The sequence below is a fragment of the Vespa velutina genome, chromosome 10 (assembly GCF_912470025.1).
Source record: "Vespa velutina chromosome 10, iVesVel2.1, whole genome shotgun sequence".
Classification (NCBI taxonomy): Eukaryota; Metazoa; Arthropoda; class Insecta; order Hymenoptera; family Vespidae; genus Vespa; species Vespa velutina.
Window position 1 is genome coordinate 5752902 of NC_062197.1, and position 26857 is coordinate 5779758.

Here is a 26857-nt window from a genome sequence, read left to right on the forward strand (position 1 = left end):
ATTAAATTCTTATTTATCAAACACAGTTTGCATGGTCGTCATCTCATGCTACCGGTTTCAAAGCTGCTCGACAAACAAATGAGGCGATCAATTTTTCGGACACTCCATATATATATATATATATATATATATACATACGATATTGGATATTTTATCCATAATATATTGTCGCGACAAATATTTCATACTTATTAACAAATGGTTTTCTTTTCTTTTAATAATATTTAATTCTCGTAATTAGACATGCAGAGTTCGCAAGTGATTCTTACGAAATAGAACATATATTAAATCGTTGACCCCGTTTTTATCAAAGCAAAAAACGTGCTTATCTATCCGAAAAAAAAAAGAGGTCAACGAAATTATCCTCTTATTATATCGCAAACGAAGCAATTAACGGAGTAACACGATACGGCGGCGATGCGGCGAAACGATAAGTTTTCGCTTTCACCAAGGGAAGAGCTTGATTATTTACAGCTCGGCCGTTGATCGAGCGCGTTTATTAAATTTCTCGCTGTTGCATCGTTCCCGTTTAATCTCGTTTCCGTTTCGAGAGCGGAAAATACAAGGGGCGATCGTTAATGCGGCACACGTCCTCTATATCGTTGTTCTCTTTTTATATTTTTTTCTTTTTCTTTTTTTTTTTTTTCTTTTTTCCCATATAGACCGCAGGAAAACGCTTACCACCGAACAATAATAATTCATCGAATATATTCTGCATTACGATATGTTGCAAGACATTGGTAAAGTTTTTTAATTTGCGATAAAATAATAAGACGCTTTATATTAAATTTTTACTCTCTAAAATCAACATTTTTACATTTTGTTGTTTATTATTTCTTTCTTTTCTCTTGCTTTTCCTTTCATTTTTCACTTTTCACCCTTTCGTTCACTTACAAAATTTATTATATATTTTATCGTAATATACCATATATATTTATTTATTTGGATTAGATTTGGATTATTCGTTACTTGTTTAAGGGAGAGTTTTTTTTTGCGGTTAGATATACGAAAGATCGTTCGCGAAGGTTATTTAGCGTGCTATCGAGGTATTAGCCATTTTGCAAGGGGAAACGATCCGTTCGTAGAACGAAAGCCCAACGATCGTTTCCTCCATAGGCTGAAACGTTCCGTTTCAAAGTGCAAAGTTATGTACTACTCGGGCGCATCGTCGTAAACCGCGATGGCAATGTGGTCCAACCCCTAAATGTACCTCGGTCATTAGTCATTACTTGTCTCTCTTTATCTCTCTCTCTCTCTCTCTCTCTTTCTCTTTCTCTGTCTTTCGAATCGATTAGAGCGATTTACGTTCTCCCTCTCAGGAGAATTTTGCACATTCGCAAGGGTGATCCAAGTCGTTGGAAAAGAAGATTCTGTTGTTATTATAGTCGTATAATGAAGTGTTTTTTTCTTTTTTCATTTTTATGCGGCATGGGATTAATTAGGCAAAATTTTCTTCTATTATTTTGGATTGAAGAATCAACATAAATGTGTATATCCGAGAAAGATGATATGGTAGATAATTATTTAATAAAACGACAATTTGTATCGCGTTGATAAATGTCACAAAAGTAATATAAAAAATGTTGACAATCTGTATCAAAAAATATGAAAAAGGATTGTTTCAAGATTGTTCAAAATTTGAGATTATTAAACGATTTTCGTTTAATATTAAAAGAAGGGAATATTAAAAATTTATATATAAAAAAAAAAGGAAAATCATAAAAATTCTTTAAGTTTACTAATTTTCAATTTTATTATAAAAAATATCGTGATTTTGTGTTCCACAAAAAATAGCGTTTTTAAAAGTAGCACGTTATATGAATGCTTTTATAATTTTCAGGCCGTATTCATACGAAAACTTTGAAAGTGAGTATTACAGGAAGGTATAATATAATATATAATATATTATAATACTTGTATAATATGATGATAATAATACGGTGAAAATATTAGAATTTGATTATTTTAAATGTATCCATTCCCCTATTCATTTCACGATTTTTCTTTAAAATTTCATTCTTTAAAAAAATTGTCTATTAGCAAACATATCAGTACCTTTTGTCTCACATTTTGTTTTGTCTCAAAACAATTTAAAACGACACGTGTCTATGGTACTTTCTCTAACACAACGATAACTATAGCAAACAAAGAAAAATAGAAAGAAAAAAACACAATAATTAATAAAAAAAAAAAACAATTTCTTCCATCACAAGTATATTATCGATCGTGTTAAGCGTTTTACGATTGGTATACTTTGATAAAATACGTTATTGTATAGTTAAAACACATCATGCAATCGTACGATGCGTACCATTAAACCAGTATAAATCGAGTCACGCTAATTCTACGAAACGAATTCGAGGAAAATGATTTTATCATATATTTTTCATTTCTACGTTTTCCTTTTTTTTTTTTTCTTCTTTTTTTTTTCCACCGGAATATATTCGTGAAACAACGAGCCTAGAAGAACCGCAAGATTTTTCGTAATCGTTCTAATATTCTTTGTTTGCCACTTTGCAACTTCTTATCCGTCTTCTTGAAGGGGTCGGAGAAGAAGAGAAAACCTGAAGCGGATTAAAATTTTATGCCACGACGTTCTTCTTTGAACGACGTTCGCCCTCCCTTAAAGCTCGAACTTTCTAGAGAAATGAATTTAGAAAGGTCGAAGGGAGTGCAAGTTTACGATGTTGGAAAAGTGAGCGTATAATTATCCGTTACTCGAATAATTTCAACCAAAAACGGTTCTTCCACGATGATGTATGCAAAACTTGTTGAATAAAATTAATGCTATAGAGTTTTAGTAAGATTCTATAATTTTCACCAAATTTTCTTTTTCTTTTTTCTTTTTTATTTATTTTTTTTATTTTTTTTTTTGGTTTAGTCTAGTAATAATAAGAAAAGAGGTACTTTTAAATTATTTCTTATTATAGTTTGTTGCATGTTCCGTAAAAAGTTTAGTAGAACATATTTTTTATTAAGTAAATTTAATTAGAAACGTTATATATATATACACATTATATATATATCACATTCACCTATAAGAGTTCGTATAAAAATATTACTACAAATCTTTAAATTATTTAACCAAAAAAAAAAAGGAAAAAAAAATATATAATTATTTATATCTATGAGAGTTCGTATATGAAAAATATTACTGTAAATCGTTCTACGTTTAATGAAAATTCCATTGGTTGCGTTTACCATTGCAAAGTAGACATAGGAAAAGAGGTAGAGGAGGGGGGAGGGGAGGCGGAGCGGGTATGTAAGAAGGTGAGATCCGTGAGCCCTTTTCTCATTCGCATGTCTCTCTGACATCGGAGATGATCGGTGCGAGATAGAATTTCAGCGGCAAGCTTCTCCGATTCGACTTGCGAGCAATTCCTTCTACCACCTGTCTCTCTCTCTCTCTCTCTCTCTCTCTCTCTCTATATATATATATATATATATATATATATATCTATCTCTCTCTCTATCTCTTTTCCTGTTAACTGTAGAATTTATATCTGGGGAAAGTTAAAGAGGAGCCTAGAGGAGGTAGAACCTTTGGTAAAGAGAAACTGAAAGAGACAAACGGTCCATGAGAGGGGTTGGAGATGCAAGGAAGAGGAGGATAAGGATGAGAAGGAGAAGAGAGAGAGAGAGAGAGAGAGAGAGAGAGAGCGGAGGGCAAGAGGTACTTGTCTCGAAGAAAGTTGAGGTGAGGGCTGCGAGGAACGATGATGACTAATGTACGTGCGAGCAATTTACATGCCACTTTGCAAGAAGATATCCTCCTCTACTTCTCTTCTTCGTCTTCCTATTCGTCTTCACTTCTTTCAACCCTCCTCTCTATCCCTTTGCGTTTACGCGACTCACTGTCGACATATCTAACGTTTGCCTCCTGTAAAACCTTCCCCTTTTGAAGAAGAGAACGAACACGTACATCCGTCTGACGGATCCCGACGTTTCATCAAATTGTCTCTCTCTCTCTCTCTCTCTCTCTTTCTCTTTTTTCTCTTTCATCCTTCTTTTTTTTTCATCGCGCGAGAATAACTCGCTAGCGAGTATCCTTTTGAAGAACTCTAGCGAGAATAAATTGCATATATTATAATTTCATTTTTCTTTTTTTTCTTTTTTTTTTTTTTTTACAATGCAATTGATGATTCTTTTTCGTTTGAAAAATTGTGTACCATTTGAATCAGTATCTTTATGAGTTATTGTACGACGATAATAAATGTATATGCTATTTCTTAGAAAGAAGAAAGGAAAAAGGGAAGATAAAGATGACCTTGATATTTTAATAAAATAATGTTGAACAAAGAAATTTTTCTATCATTCCATTTCTTGCTTTCAAATGGCGATACAACAACTCCTTATCCTCTTTGTAATATAGCGAAATTATAATATTTAAGTGTTCAGTTTACAATGGATTTATTCATGTATGTAATCTTATTTGTCACAGATAATGTTAAAGTTATTGTTACTATGTTTTATTAGATAAAGAAAAGAAAAAGAACAAAGAAAAAGAAAATAAGATTCGCAAAGGCACATCCGACGTGTAATCTTTATTTAGGAACTTACTTACAAATCTGAGATAGGATAAATCGAAAATCCCTAAGCGGCACGTCGGAAGAAGTAAATTCGAAAGGCGCCAAGGATGAAGGATAAAGTATAATGTTAGAGGGAGAAGTAAAGAAATAGGGGAAGGTAAGATTCAACGGCGCCGAGACGTCGCGGACGCTCCGATTCTCCTCTACGCTTCGGTATCGATCATTTACTACGCGTGTCTAATGAAAAATGAGAGGGTGACATCGAGCGTACGAACCTTCTCGGTTATCCCTTAAAAAATATTTCATATATTCGATACATGTTCATAACTAATAATACGATAACGCGAGAAAAGACGAAAGATTATTATGCACCGATAAAAATTTCTATTTCATTTGTCTAAACATAAAATATAATTAGAAATAAATTATAATCATTTCTTAAATATCAATAAGCATTGAGATGAATATTAAATGATTAAAAATAAATTATAGAACAGTATTAGCATAAGTGACGATAAATTAATATGTAAATTATAACAAATATAAATAATGGTAATAAATATATAATAAATAGATATTTATCAATTTTATACAGGATAATTGAAAGATCACTGCGATCAAGTGCATAGATGTTCATATATTTCCCTTGAATCTGATGATAACTATACGATTGGTCAATATCGCGAAAGTTAGAGTTTAAAAAACAATTATTTTGTTCTGAGTCTAAAACAGAATTATATTTTTACATTTATTGAAAAAAATGAACGATCTGTTTACCTGTAGATGTAATTATTCAAACCTAATTAAAAAAAAAAAAAAATGAATAACCATATAATAAATATAGTAAATAATTTTCTAATTAATATTACGTGCTACCAATTATTTTTACAAACTTTACAGCCAAGAAGAAACAAATAAATGACTTTTGACATCATTCTGTATAACTTTAATTGTACGATAATACAGAAAATTACAAGACAAGGTTGGAATTTATTCTTTCTTTTCTTTTCTTTTTTTCTTTTTTTTTTAATCGTTTTTACATCGATCGGAGAAACCGATCAACAAATTATCTGGTCGATATCGTTTCCGAATAATTACTGAAAGCATATTAGTTCGACATTCGACGTTCGTTTTCAAAGGATAGTTAGAGGAAACGAGGGTGTATTTTAAGCTCCAGTCGTACGTGAAGATCGCACTCGCAGCAAAGCTCGAATCGACGCGTCCTTTGATCGCGGAGTTACTACTATGAGTACCCGAGGCGGTATCCGTTTGACCGTAATTCGAGTACGACTAATAGACGGTGAAGCGTGCTTATCGATGAATGAGAACACACAAGAGAAACCAATGTAACAATTACAAACTCATTGGGAGATAGAAGGAAACAAGAGAGTTGTATAATCGACGAGATATCTTCAAAAATATATTATTTCTTATTATCGTAGTCCGATTTTATTTTTAGATTTATTTCTCTTATTTCGTAAGAAATAATTTCAACTATTATGGATTATATAGGATTGATCTATATCATACAATAAATATATGATATATATATATATATATTATATAATATATAGCATATTTTACATATGCCGGAACATTAATTTTTTTCACTACACGAATATATAATATATATATATTGTTTTATTATGATATTTATAAATTTATATATACACATATTTATTATATATATATATATATATATATATATATATTCTTATTTTTTTTCACGATTATATCCAATAAACACTTATCTATACTATAGCAGAAAGGTTAAAGACAGGTTATGACCGTACGAGTTATTTCGTTTCGTTCAAGCCGAGGGTTCTTTACATGAGTTACAGAGATAAGATCGTAAGGAAGAAATATGATATTGTAAAGGAATATAATAAAAAGGATTTATTTACGTTATTAGATAAAAAAGAAAAAAAAAACAAAATTGTTCGCGTTAATTAATATAATAATAATAATAAAAAAAAAAATATATATATATTTACTATAAACTTACTATAATGACTATAAATAATTATACTGACTATTGATTATATGACTATCTTAGAAAATCGAGGAGAGAGAGAGAAACATCCTTTTGGGACTACGGATACAAATTTCAAGAAGTTTCTTCCACGAAAACATGTTCTCCATTATCGATTTTCTCTCTATGCATACACACAGACACAGAAACAAATACATAGTATATGCCCGCCCCCTACCAGGTTAGCCCCCTACTAGGTTAGCCCCGCCCCTACCAGTTTAGTCCCGCCTCCTGGGATGTTTGGCGCCGATCCCTCCTTGGTCACCCCGCCGCTGTAGTTTCTGGCCCCGCCCCCAACTAGATTAGCCACGCCCTCTGGAGTGGTCGGCCCCGCCCCCCAACTAGTTTAGCCACGCCCTCTGGAGTACTTGACCCCGCCCCCAACTAGTTTAGCCACGCCCTCTGGAGTACTTGGCCCCGCCCCCCAACTAGTTTAGCCACGCCCTCTGGAGTACTTGGCCCCGCCCCAACTAGTTTAGCCACGCCCTCTGGAATGCTTGGCCCCGCCCCCAACTAGTTTAGCCACGCCCTCTGGAGTACTTGGCCCCGCCCCCAACTAGTTTAGCCACGCCCTCTGGAATGCTTGGCCCCGCCCCCAACTAGTTTAGCCACGCCCTCTGGAGTACTTGGCCCCGCCCCCAACTAGTTTTGCCACGCCCTCTGGAGTACTTGGCCCCGCCCCCAACTAGTTTAGCCACGCCCTCTGGAATGCTTGGCCCCGCCCCCAACTAGTTTAGCCACGCCCTCTGGAGTACTTGGCCCCGCCCCCAACTAGTTTAGCCACGCCCTCTGGAGTACTTGGTCCCGCCCCCAACTAGTTTAGCCACGCCCTCTGGAGTACTTGGCCCCGCCCCCAACTAGTTTAGCCACGCCCTCTGGAATGCTTGGCCCCGCCTCCTATTAGGTTAGCCTCGCCTCCTGTGTATTTAGTCATTCTTTCTCTCTCTTTCTCAGTCTTTTGTAGTTTTTCTAAATTTCAGGTAGAAAGACTTTTAATAGCAATATAAAAATTTATATCGTCGTTCGTCTCATCTTAAGGAATTCTTTACGAACAGATGTTCCAGTACGCACTTGCGCGAAAAGATATATAAAACAATCATATCATAATGATTGAATTGATAAGAATGATTTTATTATAAATAATATTATGTTTTAAACAACATATTAATTTCTTTCTGTTTACCGATAGTGTAAAAAAAAAGAAAAGAAAAAGAACAATTTGTTCGATTTGAAGTCGAATAAATATTTCATTGAGAAGTCTTACGTATCGTATTAGAAGGTTTATCCGAAAAATTCGTGGCTTCGTTTGAACAACGATATTTCGATTAAACATTTATTATTCATTTAAGAGTGATTATTGAAACAGAAGCTTTCCTCTTTTTTTTGTTTTCTTTTTTATTTATTTCTTAATTTTTTTTTTTTTTAATTTCCATAAAGTTATTCGTACAAATAAGACTTTATTATTTAAACGCCGTTTTCCGTTTGTATATAATTTCAATTTGTAAAAACAAAAAAAGAAATTATTTTTCGATGAAACACTTGAACGTGAATCATTGTAAAAATTATTATACAAATAAATGAAAATCCTTGAATTAAAAAGAAATAAAAAATATTTCTTTATAATATAAAATTTTCTATAAGACATCAATGAATGAAACTGAAAATTTTTAAGTCCTGAATTTATTATCACGTCGGGGTACACCAAGAAAGTTCGAAAATATTGTATTGATACCACTGTATAAAAATATCAGACAAATTACAACAGCAAAATTCAAGGACATAATTGACCTATTACGATATATAACACCGGAACATCATGATTTCTTCAAATCCCTTTCACATACACAAAATTTAGATGAGTAGTAAATTGTTTTATAATAAATTATTGTTCGTAATTTTGTACATTATATAGTTAAAAAATGTTTTGAGTCGCATAAATTATGTTTTCGATGTGTTTTAAAGATATGTAAAATAAATTGAGCATTGTTTTTTTTTCAATTTGAAGCATCTTAAATTATGTTGAATGGACTTGGGCACCTTCAAATTTTATAATGAATCTGATTGTTAATTTTGAAAGTCGCCTAACTCCATTTTTGATAAGAAAACGCATATTAATCACTTAATAATTGCCACTATTTTAATAGGAACTATAAATTTAATACCCTTAGATATACTTAAGTAGTATAACTCATTAGTATCCTATACGTATATTTTTAAATTCATTGAAACGCAAACCCTTAAATATCTCGATTTGAAGATAAATGGAGTTAAGCCACTTTCAAAATAAACGGCTCATATATATATATATATATATATATATATATATATATATATATAATTAGTGTTCGTAAGAAGAATCAATTCGTACGAATGATAAAAGTTTATTATAATTAAAATGAAAATGAAAAATTATTATTATTATTATTATTAAGGATTATTTTACGATAAGACACAATTTTTAAATGTAGGTTTATTAGGAAACTTCGAAGTATAAGCGTCGTCTTTTCGATGCATCGATATCCTCTCCATTTTCCTCCTTTTTCTTTTTCTTTTCCTTTTGGTCCTTCTTTTCTCACACTCTCTCACACCCTCTCCTACCCCTCGCTCAAGGCTACAGACGAATCTTTATTGAAAATGAATTCTGTGAGATGTCTGCCTTTGCATTATATGTAGGCATCTTCTTTCGCCTTAACGCGTTACGATTTTATTCCATCCCCTTCCTTTCCTCCCTCCAGCCTTCTTATTCATCTCCTTCCCCATCTTCCCTTTTCCATTCGTTCCCTCTTCTCGCATATAAGAGTTATCATCCTTTAAATACGAAACGAATGTTAAGTAAACGCGATAAATACGATCGAAAAATATATAATTTTTATTTTCTTTTGAACGATGTAGTTATACAAATGTGTTAAAAAAAAGAAAGAACAAAAATTTGTTATATATCGTATTTATAATCTTTTGTATATCTTTTTTGATGCGAGGCGATTGATATTAAGTTTTGATTATTTTTTTAAGGATAAAAAAGAAAAAAGAAAAAGAAAAAGAAATTTCTCGAAGTCACACGTTGTTATTTATTTAGAGATATTTCGAAGAGTATGGACTTGGCGTGAAGGGAGGTTCTATTTCTTTTTGTTCTTTTTCTTTCTTTTCGAACGAACATAAAGAAAGGGAAAAAAAAAGAAAAGAAGATGTAAAGGAAAAAAGAAAAAAAAGGAAATGATCGAAAAAATTTCGGGAATAATTAAAAAGAGAATAAATCTCTGTCAATGATTATTCCTTTGAAGTTGATTACTACTTTTAAGCAAGACTGCAGAGGAGTTTTTCGTGTAATCAACATCGAGAAAAAGTATTACCTCGGAATAACTTTTAATAGAAATGGAATTTTTCAATTTCGTTTGAAGTTTCGAACGAATCATATACGTTTTTTTAAATATACATCTCTGTAATTGTCTGCGTAAATCTTTTTTTTTTTTTTTCTTTTATATTTACATAGACTATCAAACGACCAAATCGATTTATTCAAACATGATATTTACACAAAAGTTTTTGTACCATTGTGAAAAATGTTGCCGTTCAAAATTTCATTTCGAGATCGATTGAAAATATTTATTTAGAATTGAAAATTGTGTCAATTTAATTACGAACAATTTTAAATTGAAAATTAATTAAACGATCCGACCGATTTCATTGTAATTTTATCGAACACTTACTTTTCTCAGACGTAAACATATTTTGTTTGAAATATCAGAAAGATTATCAAAATGACGCGATAATTTTATTATCAACATTACAGTATAAATTTTGTTTAAAATCAACGAAACGGTTCTGTTTATGGTTTCCATCGAAACCATTTCCAACAAACAATTTTTGTGATAATACAGAAATGCAAACAGTCGATTAATTATTTAAAAAATTGAAGTCTCATTTTAATGCAAACGTATTAATGTTAAAATACGACGTGGGAGTTAATGGTTGTGACTGACATATAAAAATGGAATTAGTGAAATGGATAAATTTAAATTATGTAGAAATACGAGTAATATTAATTATGCAGAAAGAAAATTGTCACGATGACATAACCATTATATTCATCATAATTATTATGAAAAAGCGAAGCTTTTCTATATAATAAGTAAAGAGAAATATTTGTCCTTTTTTCTTTTACTTTTTCTTTTCTTTTTCTTTTTTGTGCGAGATAAAAATTTCCCTTATTAATCGTATTTACTTTGTTATCTTTGTTATATTTGTTAAGAAGATATTAATCAATGACGGAAAGAAGTTTAATCTTAAAACCGAAAGTTTTATGCCAAAACAGAATATACTTTACTAGTCTGCCTGCAAGCGCTTGTTTTTGTCATGATACTTTATATCATAGGATTGCAAACGAAGAGGGCTCGTAGGAAAAGGGCCACGGATATACGTCAGAAGCAGACCTTCCCGCATCTCTCGTCGTACATCATTTTCCTCCCTCTTGAGAAGGAGGAATCGTTGCCCTTTTCAAATGCCATTGCCGTTAAGTTGCTCTTGAGGAAATCCAGATTAGCTTAGGATTTGGTAAGTATATCTAAACTTACATAATCGATTTCATCTATTGTCCACTTAAATTTGTTCATCGATTCTATCATATTTTATATTTATTTTAATCTTATAAAAATCAATGATTTAATTGACAAAAAATTGATCGATATAATATATCTAAATAAAATAAATGAAAATGAATAAAATTCATAGATCTAATATTATATTTAATGATAGATATTTTTTTACAAATTATTTCTATTTATTTCGTCAATATTTTTATTGATTAATGATAACTAATATATTTCGTCAAATAAATATATAATATATATGAATATTTTGATCATTATAAACAATTAAGTTTTAAAATTGCGCTAGTTATATTACATATTGATATTTTATTATAAATATTGATCATTTATTTAAAATATTTATCATGTAGAATAAAATATTTATCAAGTTTAGAAATATTGAATTAATAAATAGCAAGACTTTAGAGATTATTTAAGATTTATAAAGAACTCTGTTTAATAATAAAAAGTTTGGTCTCACGGCTATGTTGTCTGTATTTATCTATTTTTCCATTTTCCGATATATTGGGTTGTCTGGAAAGTTCGTGCACCTCTTTCCACATACGTATATATATATATATATATATATATATATATATATATATATATATATATATATATATATCCAAACATATCAGTATATTTATAACGATATTAAAAAATCTATTAGTTTTATGCATATGCTTTAACGAGACATCTTTATTTATAATCAACTTTAGAAAATAAATTTTTATTTTTTAAAGGATGATAAATGACAATAATGAATTTTCGATATTTGTTGCAATTTAATATAATTAAATTATAGGAAAGGTAAAAATCGAGTGGTACCGTTTAAAAGTTTTAAAAAATGTTGATCTAGAAAATCTAATTGCAAGATCATAATCGTTATTAATAAATTTTCTTCTTTATAAATTACGAATAATTTATAAATAATATCTAAATAAAGAATATAATTCGTTAGTTAAGAAAACGATATATTGAATCGATATGAATTTTTTTTGGCCACAAGATAATAATATTTTAATGATAGAATATATGTTAAAGACAAAGAGATTGAAATTTATATCATAAAAATCGACAAATCGAAAAAATTCTAATAGAAATATTTTCTTTCTTTCTTACAAGTATTAAATAATTCATAAAGTTAAATAAAAGTTTTGAGATTTCTTTTTATTCTTTTTTTTTTTTTTTTTTTACCTTATTAATTTGTCGTTGAAGTTTCGTCATCGTTGCGCGATCTCGTTGAGCGACGAGCCGTTCCGCTTGCAGCGCCCGTTCCAATTCGTGAACTCGCTCCTCGAGGCTCTCCTGAAACATTAACGTCGGTCTTGTGAACACGATAGCGTAACTTTGTCTGCTGTCTTTTCTCTCAACGTCGAAGCGGGAAAGCACTTAAGGAGTTAGCGTTACCGTTACGATCGACCATCTCTCCGACTTTAACAGCCAGCCCAATTCAGTCTTTCGCATACTCGTAATGGACGCGAGATAAAACCTCATTAAAAGTGTTTCCGGGATGAGCATCGTCCTTGAATGTAAAAATGACTATCTTTTCCCTTCTCTCTCTCTCTCTCTCTCTCTCTCTCTCGTTTTCTTTTTTTTTCTTTTTAATTTAATACATCTAGTTATGTTGATAAAAGAAGAAAAAAAGGTGAGTAAGTTTACCTGACGGTAAATTTGTGGAAATCCGTAGTTGCACTTCCGTAATCTCTTACTACGCATAGAGCCACGATCTCTTCTTAAAGTTTAAGCTCTGGCTAAGGCAGCTTAAAACTACGCCAACAGGAATTACGTCTCAAATATCCTGTTGAAAGTTAGAAAGTGACTTTGCTCTCTTGGCTTTCTAACACGAAACATATCCCGTCGGGATCGATACCTTACCAATTGGTATTCGTTAAATTTCATTTATTTAATTTTTCTTTTTTTTTTTTTATGTAAAACGAAATAACAATAATATTATATTTTTTTTGTTTGATTTTAATTAAAAAATAAGAAAAATAAAAAAGAAACAAAACAAAAAAAAAAAAACGAAAGATATTTCGTAATCTCTTTTTTACGTACTTGAACATATTTTGTGTGTTTTGTGTATAACGCCTGTTAAACAATTTGCAAATTTCCTGGCTGTTTTTCTTTTCTATATTTTCTTTTTTTAATTTAAGATAAAACTTCTCAAATTGTCTTGATAGTTAGTAAATATATAATTAAATAGTAAATTATACAATATAATGAATACAATTGTTTAATAATAAAATTTTGGGCTACGATCGAACTTTTATATTTTTATATTTACATTGATAATAAATTATTATCATTTATTATTTTATCTGACGTATATATACATAACCGTGTATGTGCGATCATATTACTCAAAAGGGTTAAGATTCAAGAATAGCCCTTTCATATGCCAAGTCACGTAGTCACCCCTTTCGAGTCTCCCACCTTTCGGTTTCTATTGTTTGTTCACCGTTCTCGCTTCGTTGTCATTATCGATAACAAAAATAAGTGTGAGTCGATTTGACGAATCGAAATGTTTGAATTTTCCCATCGAAAGAGATGTGAAATTTTGGTGAGCAGAAAAGTACGTTGGAAGAACCAGTGAGCTACTCTTTTCGAGCAGGCACTTCGTATCGCGAAGCTTCTACAATTATAACAAGCAGCTGCTGTGTAACCAGCACTTGGCTTGCACCCTTCCATGTGGACGGCAAGGGTGCGTCGCGTAGGCTTTATATACTCGATATATATATATATATATATATATATATATATATATGTATGTATACATACATACATACGTATGTATATATCTACTATCCATTGGAAGGACCCATAGAATTAGTACGGGGACTCGCGGGACGTCATTTAAAGTACGGACCTGCCACGATGAGCCCACTCTATATGCAGAGATTCCGTTAAATTGCAAACGGCCATTTTCCAAAGAGGGAGCCTCAAAGACACGAGTATAGTACGGTCTCTCAATGTTCACAACGTTGGCTTTGAATGAATTGGCTACGACAATTAACTCGATTCAAAAGTCATCCTTTTTTTTTTCTTTTTTTCTTTGATTAAAATGATTATTCATAAACTATAGTAGAACGATTGTATTATACAAATAATTTTAATTAACGTCAAATATAGTTCGTAATCTAATATATTATTAACTGTGGCTATATTATTTAATAAATAATTAATTTTAAATAATTCAATGCGTTTAAATAATTCTTATTGAAAGACGAATTTTTAATAATTGACAAAACATCATCGAATGTAATAGGTTATTATTTCTTAACGATAATAATTGTATCGTTATTTATTATTACATTTATATAAATCGCAAATTTATGCGATATAAACTTCTTTTTCAATTTTCTTTTTTTCTTTTTTTTTCTGAATTTTGAATGCATCCAACGTAAGGTTAAACATTTGAAAAATCGAAAAATGCTGAGTCAAACTCACGCAAAACAATCGAGAACCCTCGTGTGTTTGGCTCACGTCGTTCCTTTCTTTCCCTCCTTTCGCCAATTTCCCGGCTATTCATCTTCGTTTTACCCTCGAAAATCGTTTCAACCGTCTCTTTTACACATTCTCTCCGTTCGTCGCAGGACGCGAAGCCAACTTCGTTGTGGGAAAAAGGTAAAAATAAAAAAAAATAAAAAAAAAAAAAAAAAAAAGAAATAAAAATATAATGCGTACGATCGCACCCTCTGCCTGAACGATTAAACCGCTCAAAAAACCTTCCCTTATTTTTTGCATGATCAAAAATAATCTTTCTTTTAATCTTCGGAAAGCTTTTAAGCATTCTATATAGTTAAAATCATCGAGAAAAAGGGCCACGTAAGTGCGCGTTCCTTTAATTATAAAATTATTAGTAAGCCGCTTCATATAACGTGGGACTCGATTTAATTAATCGAATTAAATTCGCGAATAAAATCTCTGATCGTATAATACATTTTCTAGAGTTACATGCCGCCTACTTAAATTTTTATTATTCGCATCTTTTTAAATCCTCTTTTGCGTAACTTTGATCTTTATTGTTAACGTCATCCCTTAAAACCACCCTTCTCAATAACATGATCACATTCGCTATCAGGGTTATCGTTTTTTTCTGAATAGAACGTTCAGCAGACTTTTTTCTATGATATCGATTGGTTTAGGATTTACATTATAACTACAATTATACGATAATGACGATCGTGCATATATCAGGATAATATTATTTAATATTGTCTCAAATTTAATTTTTCTAATAAATTTATACAGAGTTTTATTACGTTAAAGTAGATTAATTATAGTATTAACTTAATTTCATCTTTTTATGATACTTGAAGTATATTACTTAAAGAAATGTCAAATATATTACATAATAAAATTTATTTATGTAATATATCGAAATATATTACATAATAAAATTTATTTATATAGTATATCTAAATATACTGTATAAATAAATGTCAAATATTTTAAAATTTTTTTTTGAAAAAAAAAACAAAGATTTTATACAAAGATTATATATAACACACACACACAAACACACACACATTTAGATTATTTAAAAAACGTTTGAGCTATTCCGTCACGAAAATTTTCGATGTTTTATTTTTGATATCGGTTGTGAAATTACTTGTAATCACGTACACCAGTAAATGTTACAATTTATCACAAACAATATTTAAAGGAATGTAAGTTCTTTACCTTTCTTTCATTCTTTTTTGTTTCACATGTACAATGTCATAAATGCTAGAGAATTTTCTATAGATGTTCTTTTTTCAACCCTATGTTTTGTTTCATGAAAGTACTGTTCTTGGTTTTATGCTAATATAATATCATGTAACGCACCCTCGTAGTTGGCACGCATGATGTCTGTACATGATATCTGTTTGCTACCGATGTTACGAGCAAGATAAAAACTCTCACGCGAACGTAATTCGATTTGCTATTTTTCTGAGAGGGCGTACATAACACTTTTTCTTCCTTTCCTTTTTTTTTTTTTTTTTTTTTTTTTTTCATATCTATCTATCGACCATTGGAAATCTCTTGGTCGTGAAAATGAAATGATTTACATAGCAATAAACTAACGCTTCTCTATCTCTATCTCTTTCTCTCTCTTTCTCTCTGTGCTCACATCGAAAAAGGCGTCTGATTTATCCGAGCACTTTCGCCAGGCACTGGACTAATGCCAGGCCGGAAGGTCCATCTAGCCGGAAATCACGCTCATAATTCAGTGCTCCTCGCGAAAGAGACCATGAAAACGGGTTGGCGGGTGGGACGAAGAGTACGGGAGGAAGTGTGGGTGGGTACATCGACTTTCGTCCTTTCTCCCTCTTCCTTCTCTCTCTTTCTCTCTTCTATCCTTCTACTCTCATTTGCATAAGGCGGCTTGCGGTTTTGCAAAATCAATTTCAACTTTTCCGTCTGGCTTTTAGGTGGTGGTATATTTAAAGGTTCTAGCAGACATGCTCCAAGGTAAAACGATATGTATTTTATTCCATCGAGGGACATTCTTATTCCAAAGAATTCGTTTCCGAGATTATTAACGACGACAGTGGACATGGATCGAGAGACATCGTCGAGCAAACGATAATGGTTTCCCATTTAGGATAAGAAAAATAGAGAAAGAAAGAAAGAAAGACAGAGAGAGGGAGAGAGAGAAAGAGAGAGAGATATATATATATATATATATATATATATATATATATATATATATATAGGAATAGACAGAAAGACAGGAAAAATGATAGAAAGACTGATAGAGATGAGAAAAGAAAAAAAGTAAAAGAGACAGAGAGAGATATAGAAAGATAGAAGAGGAGAGAGAAAGTGACAGACAGAGACATAGATACAACGTATAGATAGAAAAAGAGGGAGAAAAAAATATGACTGAAAGAGAAAAAGAGAGAAACAGATAAATAGGAACAGATAGATAGAAAGACAGTACAGAGAGAGAGAGAGAGAGAGAGAGAGAGAGAGAAATAGAGACAGACTGACTTAGAGATAGAGACAAAGGAAGAGAGAGAATAGAGGTAAAGACAGACAGATAGAGAGAGAAAGATAAAAACAAAGACAAAGATAGATAGATTAATAGATAGATAGATAGAGAGAGAGAGAGAGAAAGAGAGAGAGAATGGAGTATTCTGATTTGAATCGATTTGAGTAAGGGAAGGAAAAAATGTCGCAGAGATAGGAATTCCTTTTGGCAAGGTTTTGCTTTGTAAAGAAGTCGCAAGAGTAAGGAAAGTATTCGAGAAGCGTTCCCAAGAGAATCGATTTTACTGAAGAAGAAAGGAGTGCTAAGGATTCGAAGGAGAAGAGAAGGAACTAAAGATTAGGGCAAAAACCTTCTCCCTCGATACGCTCCCACGGCAGAGACATTTTAATTTACGTTCCCCTTAGCGCGTTATCGCATCGAATTCCATTTCCACGTGGCTTTACTTGTTTCTTTTCTTTCTTTCTTTTTTCATATCTATCTATCTATCCATCTCTCTCCATCTCTCTCTCTCTCTCTCTCTCTCTTGATTCGATTGTTCTATCTTATTGGACTATGGTCAAGTGCTCCAATAAAAAATTGTCAAAGTTGTCCAATACGAATTTCTCTTGCATACGTCTAGTAACTTATAAAAAATTAATTTCATAATAAAAATAATGTCAAGAAACAAGTGACGTAAAAAAAAAAAAAAAAATAAAAAAGAACAGAAAAAAAAAGAAAAAGAATAATTCAATAAAATGAACTAAAAGACGATGATCTCCATTTGGGCGATTCATTGCAAAATCGAATTATATTATATTATTAAAAATAATAAGAGTATTAAATATTAATTATAATTAATATTTAATATTAAAATTTCTACAATTATATTTAATAAATATTATATTTAATAAATATTATATATAATTAATGAATATTAAATATAATTATAGAAAAAAATGTCGTCGATAAAATTGCATTCTTATAGGTATAGAGAATAAGTGTCATGTTTCTCGAATAAAACGAACGATGCAGCAGGTGGTACGAATAAAATAGGCATGAAAAAAAAAAAAACAAAACAAGAAAAGTAGATCAAACTTCGTAGATTGAAAGTTCGTAATATTCGTGGTTCGAGTGTGATGTTTGAACGTGGTTAGAGAGTGGTTCGCCTTTAAGGTGCTGCCGTCAGTCGCCACAGTGAGAGTGGAAGAACAATGAGGGATGGATAAAGGAACGGAGGGACGTTTTTCGTAAAAGAGGGAAGAGGAGATTCAAGCTATGTCGCGGCTTCTCAGGCTTCTTGCGAAAGACGCAAGGAAGGTGGAGGATTCGATGAGAAAGGGTGGAAAAGCTCGAAGGGTGCCTAACAGAAAACGAAGAGAAGACGGCCTGGTCTGTCATCGAGACGCAAACCCTTACAGGTGTTACACAGAACCATTTAGGATTTACGATATTGAAATATTCTTTCGTTTTCTTCAAAAAAGAAATTCTATTAAGTTATAAAAGCAACTCTGATTGGAAGATATTGCGATCGAGGGGCGGCTTTCTTTCCTTCAACTTTTTTTTTTTCTTTCTTTTTCTTTAAACTGCAATGATGTAAAAATATAATTATTAGGATTGAAGATATTTTATTCTATTTTTATTCGAAAAACTTGTTCTCTTATTGCAAAGATATAACAAATTATAAACGTTTGAATCGTCTTTGATTTTATTCATTTTGAAAAGATATTAGTTTATTTCGAAGCAAGATTTATTCGAACGTTGATACGAGTCAAATATAAATACACAAGCGTATAATAATTATCATACTATTTATAAAAAATGAAATAGATTAAGAATAAATATTATTTATATATATATATATATTTTTTTCTCTTTCGATAAATATTTAAACGTTAATACTAAGCGATATCGGATAGTTCGATAATTTATATTACGTTTATAAAAATGATCAAAAATGATAGTGATATATAATATATAAATAAAAAAATTTGCATCGAAAGAAAATATCATGACACGTGTTCATTGTCCTTAAATCTCCCCTCGTTCAAAGTAAGGAAGAAGAAGAAGAAGATGTAGAAAAAGAAAAAAAAAGAAAAAAAGGAAAAAAGAAAAAAAGAAGAAAAATAGGATCTTGGGTGAGCGAAGGGATTGGGCACCGTCGATGAAGGGTCGAAACGGCAATGTCTCGAAACGAGATGGTTCGTCCGTTTTAGCCTCGTGAAAGCTCGTTGACCCTTTTCCTCGTCAACGTGCTGCCTAATCGCCCTTAAAGACTCTTCGAGAAATGATGAATCGGTCGTTTAACGAGGGTTCGTCATCCTCCTTTCTCCGATGAAAGTTACCTCTAATAGTCCAGAGACTGTATCGGCTTACCAATCATTGATTTTCTACATGATGAAGATGATGCCATTTACCATTGAAAGCTGAATTTCAAATATTATTATACCTTTTACTTTCATATTTTGTTTTCATTATATACGAATTAACGAAGTTAATTTACGGATAATAACGAATGATTAATTTTATTAATTCTATTTATTATATTCGATCTTGAATTATAATGCACTTTTTATTAATTCGTTTCTTTATTTTTTCATTAATATCGTACGTCCTTTTTATTCAATATCGAATCAATATAGATACGTCACTTGATCGAGAAGACAAAATAAAGACGTGACCGAAGTTATATAGAATAATAACGATATGATAGGGATAAGAAAATATAAAATGGAAAATAATAATGTTCAAGGAAGATTTTATGGTTTTTCAAAAGGTAAAGGAAAGAAAATATAATGGAAAGATAATGTATATAAATCTATATATATATATATATATATATATATATATATATATATATATATATATATATATGCATATGTATATATATATATATATATAAATGGTAAATCGATAAGTATATTCAGTATACTTGATAAAATATGTTCTCTAAGTCAGACATGGGGAAGTGACAATGAATGATTACAATGTATACACAAAGTGCTTACAAACCAGTTCGTATCTAACTACAGAATAATACATTGAACTAAATAGTCTGTTGTCGTGCATCTAGACGAAGGCACAGCTGGAGCTTCCTAGAAATGATGGGATAAGGGAAAGGAAAATATGAAATAATTATTAATATTAATGAAGAAATAGAAATATGTAAGATTGTCATCGAACAAGTTATCGACTTTAATAACTCTTGGAAAATAGCATTTGCATTGTATTAAAACGATCCAACTTGGACAAAGGTATTCCTCTTCTTCTCTTTGAATAGCCCGGAGGTTTCATTGTTTTCCTATCTCGTCGGTGGATGTTAATTTAAGTTATATTCGCGTGAAATATGAGAGAGAGAGAGAGAGAGAGAGAGAAAGGGAGGGAAAGAGAGAGAGAGAGAGAGAGAGAGAAATTTGGATATCTCTCAATCGTTATGAAATACGAAACGTAGAAGGACGAGAAGTTAAATTAATATCGTTCTACCATAACGAGGAGAAGAAATCAGAAACTTTTTTTTTCCAAGATATTATATTAAATGCGAAATTTAATCAAGATTGTTGATATTAGCGGATTGAATAACGTAAAATTTGGAGGATTGAATGAATTTTTTAATCTTTTTAAAATCAACTACAAAAAAAAAAAATAAGGAAGAATTGAAAATAAAATATATATATATATATATATATATATATATATATATATATATATGAATGAAATTGGACAAAAGAATAGTTATTAAAAAAAAAGAAAAAGAAAAAAAAGAAAAAAAGAAATGGATGGAATGAAAAATTTTTTTGTCTCGATAAACTTATTCGCATATAAAATAAAATACATCGTAAAGGAAAAATGAGATGTAATATGATAATGTATGACTGTAAAATATTAAATTATTAAAAGAAGAATTTGAAATTATTATAAAGAAAAGAAATATATATATATATATATATATATATATATATATATATATATATATATATATAAATCTCTATAAATCTATATAAACATAAATTTAATTTATATTTAACATCAAAATGATAGATAAATAATAAGAAATGTCTCAAATTTATATAACCTATCTATTTAAAGAAAGAGATGATTCCCATTATTTCGTTATTTTCTTTTCGATGAATACGCAAAATCGAAATAATTGATGATATTCATTTTGCATGATTTTTATACTCCTTTAAAGGATAAATGCTATCGATTTGAAGTAAACGTCAATTACGAATCGGTGATTCGTGTAATTGCTATCTTCGTAGGATTCGCTAGATCGTCATCCTTCGGTGATCGTTGTGGGAGGACACACCGAACGGAATATCGTAATTTGAGGAGAAATGGGAGAGAGAGAGAGAGAGAGAGAGAGAGAGAGAGAGAGAGAGAGAGAGAGAGAGAGAGAGAGAGAGAGAATGAGAAGGTCTTGTAATACGACGATACACCACAGGAAACGGAAAGGATATACCTTTCCTTGTAACGCGAGAACGACACTGTTCGAAGATTCGCCGAATCGACGAATTTTTTTATAGAAGAAAATTCTATTTTTCTCGACGATTGAATTCTTCCAATTTTGTCGACTTTCCTCCTTTCCTCCTTTCAAGATTATACGATATCATGTTTAACTGTCTGTAACGTCACGTAACTATTTCATTCTTATTTCATTTTTGTACTAGTAAAAATATTATATACTCGAAGGTTAATATTTGTCAAGTATAAGTTATTAACGTCATGTAACTATTTTATTTTCATTTTATTTTTCTATTGGAAAATATTTTATATACTCGAAGATTGATATTTGTCAAATATAAATTGTACTTAATATACAATATAGGTATACTGATTAAAATTATATTATAAATTTTTACGTTATACAATTTTTCTTTTTTAAGAAAACTTTAACTATAGAGAATTAAATATAAAAATTGTGTCGAAATATTTTCAATTATTATAATTAATATAAGATATATTTTGTTATATTGGCAATTTGATTTTCTTGTTATCTTTTTTATGTGAAAAGTTTCATCAGAGAATCATATGAATTAATTTCGTTATATTAGTTTTGTTATATTAAAAAATTATTATTCAAATGAAAATAAAGGACTTGATTAATCCTCGTCAATTATTCTCAATTAAATAATTTACATGTAACTTAAAATCAATTTCATATTTCTTCAAAGTTATTATATACTTTTTTTATAAATTTAGTTTTTATATTATTAACGTGTCAACATAAAGAACTATAATGCATTAAAGTAAGAATAAAATTATTATATATTGTATGACTTAAATATACTTATAAACAAATATTTAAGTAAACATGCATTGATTTGTATAACATTGATTGTATGCAGCGTTTTATTAATAGAATAATTATTAAGAATTAAAAAAAAAAAAAAAAAAAGAAAAAAAAGATAAATAAAAAAAAATCAACGAAAATAAGACAAGTTTTAGACAAAAATATATAGGAGATTTATATATATATATATATTTTTTTTATTATTCTTGAGTTGTGTTAAATTAAAAATTTTATTGGATAAATAAAAAATTTCTATCATTTGATATTGTATATACAATCTTAAAAAAACAAAATAAATAAATAAAAAAAAAAAAAAAAAAAAGAGGAAATAAAAAAAAAAAAAAAGGAAAAGGAAATTATTTTTATAAAATTCAAGTTGCGTAGAAGTTACGGAACGATTAAAAAGTATTGTTTTACAGTTCTTACAAGTATAAAAGAAACTGTCGTCATCGTTCGCTGATCATCGTGGGAGGATACATCGTGAAGAGTATCGTAATTTGAAGAGGACATGGGAGAGCGAACAAATACCGTTCAGGGTAAGAAACGAAGAGGAAGAGAATGTACGTATATTTATTTTCCCATGTGAAAGACGGTTTCCAATGGTGAATCATAAAATACATCAAAATTGATACGCTTTTCTGACAGACTAAATTTAATCTGGGTCGATTAACTTATCAAATTTCACTTTTACAAAATATTACCCAACATATTCGTAATACTTAAAACTTGTTTTGATCTGTTTTATTGCATGTTTTATTATTATTATTATTATTATTATTATTATTATTATTATTATTATTATTATTATTTCTTTTAAGCGCGTTAAAAACATACAAAATAATAATTTTATTTGTCAAGGAATAAGAAATTTTCTTCTCTTATTCCTTTCAATTACATTTACGGTATTTTCACATAGTTATATCAAGCAATAGATTTTTATTTGAAAAATGTTTGATCATCGTCCGATATAAAATTTCATATAATTCAAGAATATATTACTCGTACTATATCGAGATATATTAATTGAAGAATCGTTAAGACGAAAAATAAAAATGGCGATTATCGTTATGCTTCTGTAAGATAAGAAATGAAACGGTAGACGAAATTCATGATTTATTTAAAAGGTGTGAGGTCTTAACGACGTGCACATTTACATCGATTCGAATGAGAAAAAAAAAAAAAGAAAAAGAAAAAAATATAATAACAATAATAATAATAATAAATTCGAGTCGACTCATCGCATCGCGATATTCCATTTCGTTAGATCGTAAGGGGTCGGTATAACCGCATTAGTCAAGCTGTCGTGGTTCCGTTCGAGGTCACTCGGTCGTCATCGACTTTGACAAGACCTGCAGGGATGCAATAATTTCATATTTCTCGAAGTGCGAGGTGATCCATCAAGTTCCAATGCCTTCTAGCCTTCGCGTTTCATGATTAATAAAGATACGCGTGAACGTACCAGCTCTACCAATGTGATTCCTCATCGTTAAATCTTTTACTACGCACGTTTGTGTACGGTCATGGTCATTAATAGCACTGACTATTTCTTGTTCCTTTCTTAAAAAGGGAAAAAAAAAAAAAAAAAAAAAAGAAGAAAAAAAAGAACAAGCAAAGCGAATTTTAAAAAATTTTTACATTATACAATAAATACATTCGTTATATCGTATACAATCTTATAGTTTTATTATCTACATGTAAATATAAATAGAATTAAAGTAAATTTTATAACGAGTTATATTCGAATGAAAATCATTGAAATTACTAAAAAAGATTCTTCAAATTTTTTAATATAATAATAGCAATCATAGAGATCTATAAACAAACTAATTTTTTTTTATAGAATTCGTTCAAATGTGTTTTTACTTTTTTCTTTTCTTTCTTTTTTTTTTTCTTGTTTCGTTATAACATCTGTTCATATTATTACATCAGTATAATAATAATAATAATTATTATTATAATAATGATAAATAATTAATCAATAAAAATACTATTATATATTTATGATTGTTGAAATTTGATATATTAACGTATTCGTATAAATCTAATATTAATTAATATTATTAATCGTCGATAATAAATTATTTATTAAATAAAAATTATCTCATGAAAAAATTATCATTGATACTCCTAGTCACAATCTGATTGTATTTCTCATGAAAAAAAAAAAAAAAAAAAAAAATAAAAAATAAAAAAAAAAAGAATCCTTAGCATCGAGATTCGTATCGATTTCTTGTCATTGGTAGAAAGATATTACGAGAATCCTTCGAGCGATCTATTAAGAGCTTGTCTATTGTAGAATAGAACTTGGTGCCTGTGACGATGATCGATGATCGATGATCGAATGAAAATCTAAACGGCTACGGTCCCTTGAATATTCGATATCTGATTTTGTCGATGCTACCGCAGGATCGAAACGATTAGAACGATGGTTATGAAAGTGCGAGAAAGAGGAGACCTAGGGAAAAGTCAAAGGACGGAAATCACACACACACACACAGAGAGAGAGAGAGAGAGAGGAGAGAGAGAGAGAGAGAGAGAGAGAGTGGGTAGAATCAAGTGGGAGGAGCATGACGATTCGTCGTGTCTCATCAACGACGAATTCGTACTGCCTTTGTGCTCTCATCAACCGACTTGACAGACCATCGGGGTTGAATCAAGGAAAAGAAGAAAAAAAAAAAAAAGAAAAAAAGAAAAAGAGTAGTGAAGGAGAAAGAAGACGACAACAACAACAACATCAACAACAACAGATACAGAAAAGGAAAAAAAGATAAAAGAGATCATCACGAGGGAAAGAATGAGAAAGGATGGCCTGTGACCTCGTTGCAAGAAATATTATCGAGATATGTCAGTCTCGTGTTACGAATAAAAACGATTAAAGAAAGTTCTACAGACTCGTTTCTTTCCTCTTCGGGTTCTAAATTTTTTCTACGTCTTTTTATCGATCCCAGTTTAGATTTTTCTATTCATTTCATTCTTTTCTTGAGAAATTACTTTTTTTTTTATGAATTTATCGAGTAACTTTCATAATTCCTCGTTCCATCTATCCTTTTTTTTTTTTTTTCTTTCATTTCAAACAATTGCAAATTTTGTAAGTCCGATTAATCGAACAATGTTATTATCTTCTAAAATATTCGTGGTTTTTTTTTTTTTTTAAAATACTAATTTCTCGTCTTATTTCAAACGTACCGAACGTTGGATTAGTGATTCATATTTAAAGAAAAGAACTGGAAGCTATTTGAAATTGTTATATTGAATGATAACTATTAAAAATTTTATAAAGTGATTTCTTCATATGATGTCACTTTTATCAAAAAAAAAAAAAAGAAAAAAGAAAAAAGAAAAAAAGGAAAACAAGTAACATTTCGCGAATACGAAAATCTGAGTAATCTGAATTAATTCAAAATCGGTCATTTAAAATAATTTTAATCTAATAAATCGAATCGAACAATTTTATTGATATAATTGAGCCGTATACAAGCCAAATCGATTAATTCCAGTTTTTGAATTATTTCTTTTTTAGATTTAATCAAAACATTCAACAGAGTCCTCACGTTTTATATCCATAATAAATTTTTTTAATGTCTGTTATTTAATTAAATGAAAAAATGTTTTATGGTCATCGAATAAAAAATAATTTATTTCAGATTCTGCCAATTTGATTAACTTTCGTACACTAATATAAATCGTTGCAACGATACAATAATTCAAATGCAGCAGTAAGGCCTTTACACAATCTATTTTACGTTTATTTGAATTTATATTTTAATTAGAGAATTTAAAAATGGCAATTTATATTATTCCATCACATTTCTTAGTTTTTGTTTAATGGAGTTAATCAATTTAATGAAGCAAGTTAATCAATTATATCTCTGCTTCTTCGTTCAAATATTATTTGTAATAGGATCAAATCGGTATAACATTATTATAATAGATATTATAAATATATTATAATCGATATATTATATTATAATATATCATATATAATATATATGTATAGGATGAATTTTGATTTGCGAAATGAAGGATTGAAAAACGTATAATTTATAAATTTGTCGGTTTCCTCTTTGCATCAAGGTAGGGAAAACGATCGATCGTAGGAGAGGGCTATAATTGGGAGGGAAAGACCGGTGGTCCTGTCTGGCTCCCTTCGTTCGGGATCAAAGTATTACAACGACGGTGCTCCAACTCCATTGTTAGCGAATGCACAACAACAGGGTGGTCTCCATTGTGATTCGCCAATGGTGAGGTCGTCGTGTGTTTCGGTGAAGCTCGCTGTTTCGGCCGGTTGCCCTTAACCCGTGGCCCTTTCCTTGTTTCGTTCACTCGCCTAACCTAAACAGGATAGGATAGCTAGGATACTGTCTATAGGGAGATTGAGAACGAGCTAGGGATATAGGATAGGAAGAATGGAAGAGATCACGTTGGGAACATCGTGGATTCCGTTCTGCTCTTCTTTTAGCTTTA

At 30.3% G+C, this 26857-nt stretch overlaps 1 protein-coding gene across 5 annotated transcripts in view; it reads right to left on the reverse strand.

The window, feature by feature from the left end:
* LOC124952086 (serine-rich adhesin for platelets-like) overlaps positions 1-26857 on the reverse strand; it is a 167778-nt gene that overhangs the window by 31024 nt on the left and 109897 nt on the right. For all 5 annotated transcript variants that reach the window (XR_007101816.1, XM_047501424.1, XM_047501423.1 and 2 more), the window contains one exon: positions 12345-12455. Coding sequence is in view for 4 of the 5 variants with exons in the window: in XM_047501424.1 (XP_047357380.1) it covers positions 12345-12455 (111 nt within the window). In the remaining variant the exon portion in view is untranslated. The remainder of the gene's footprint in view (positions 1-12344; positions 12456-26857) is intronic.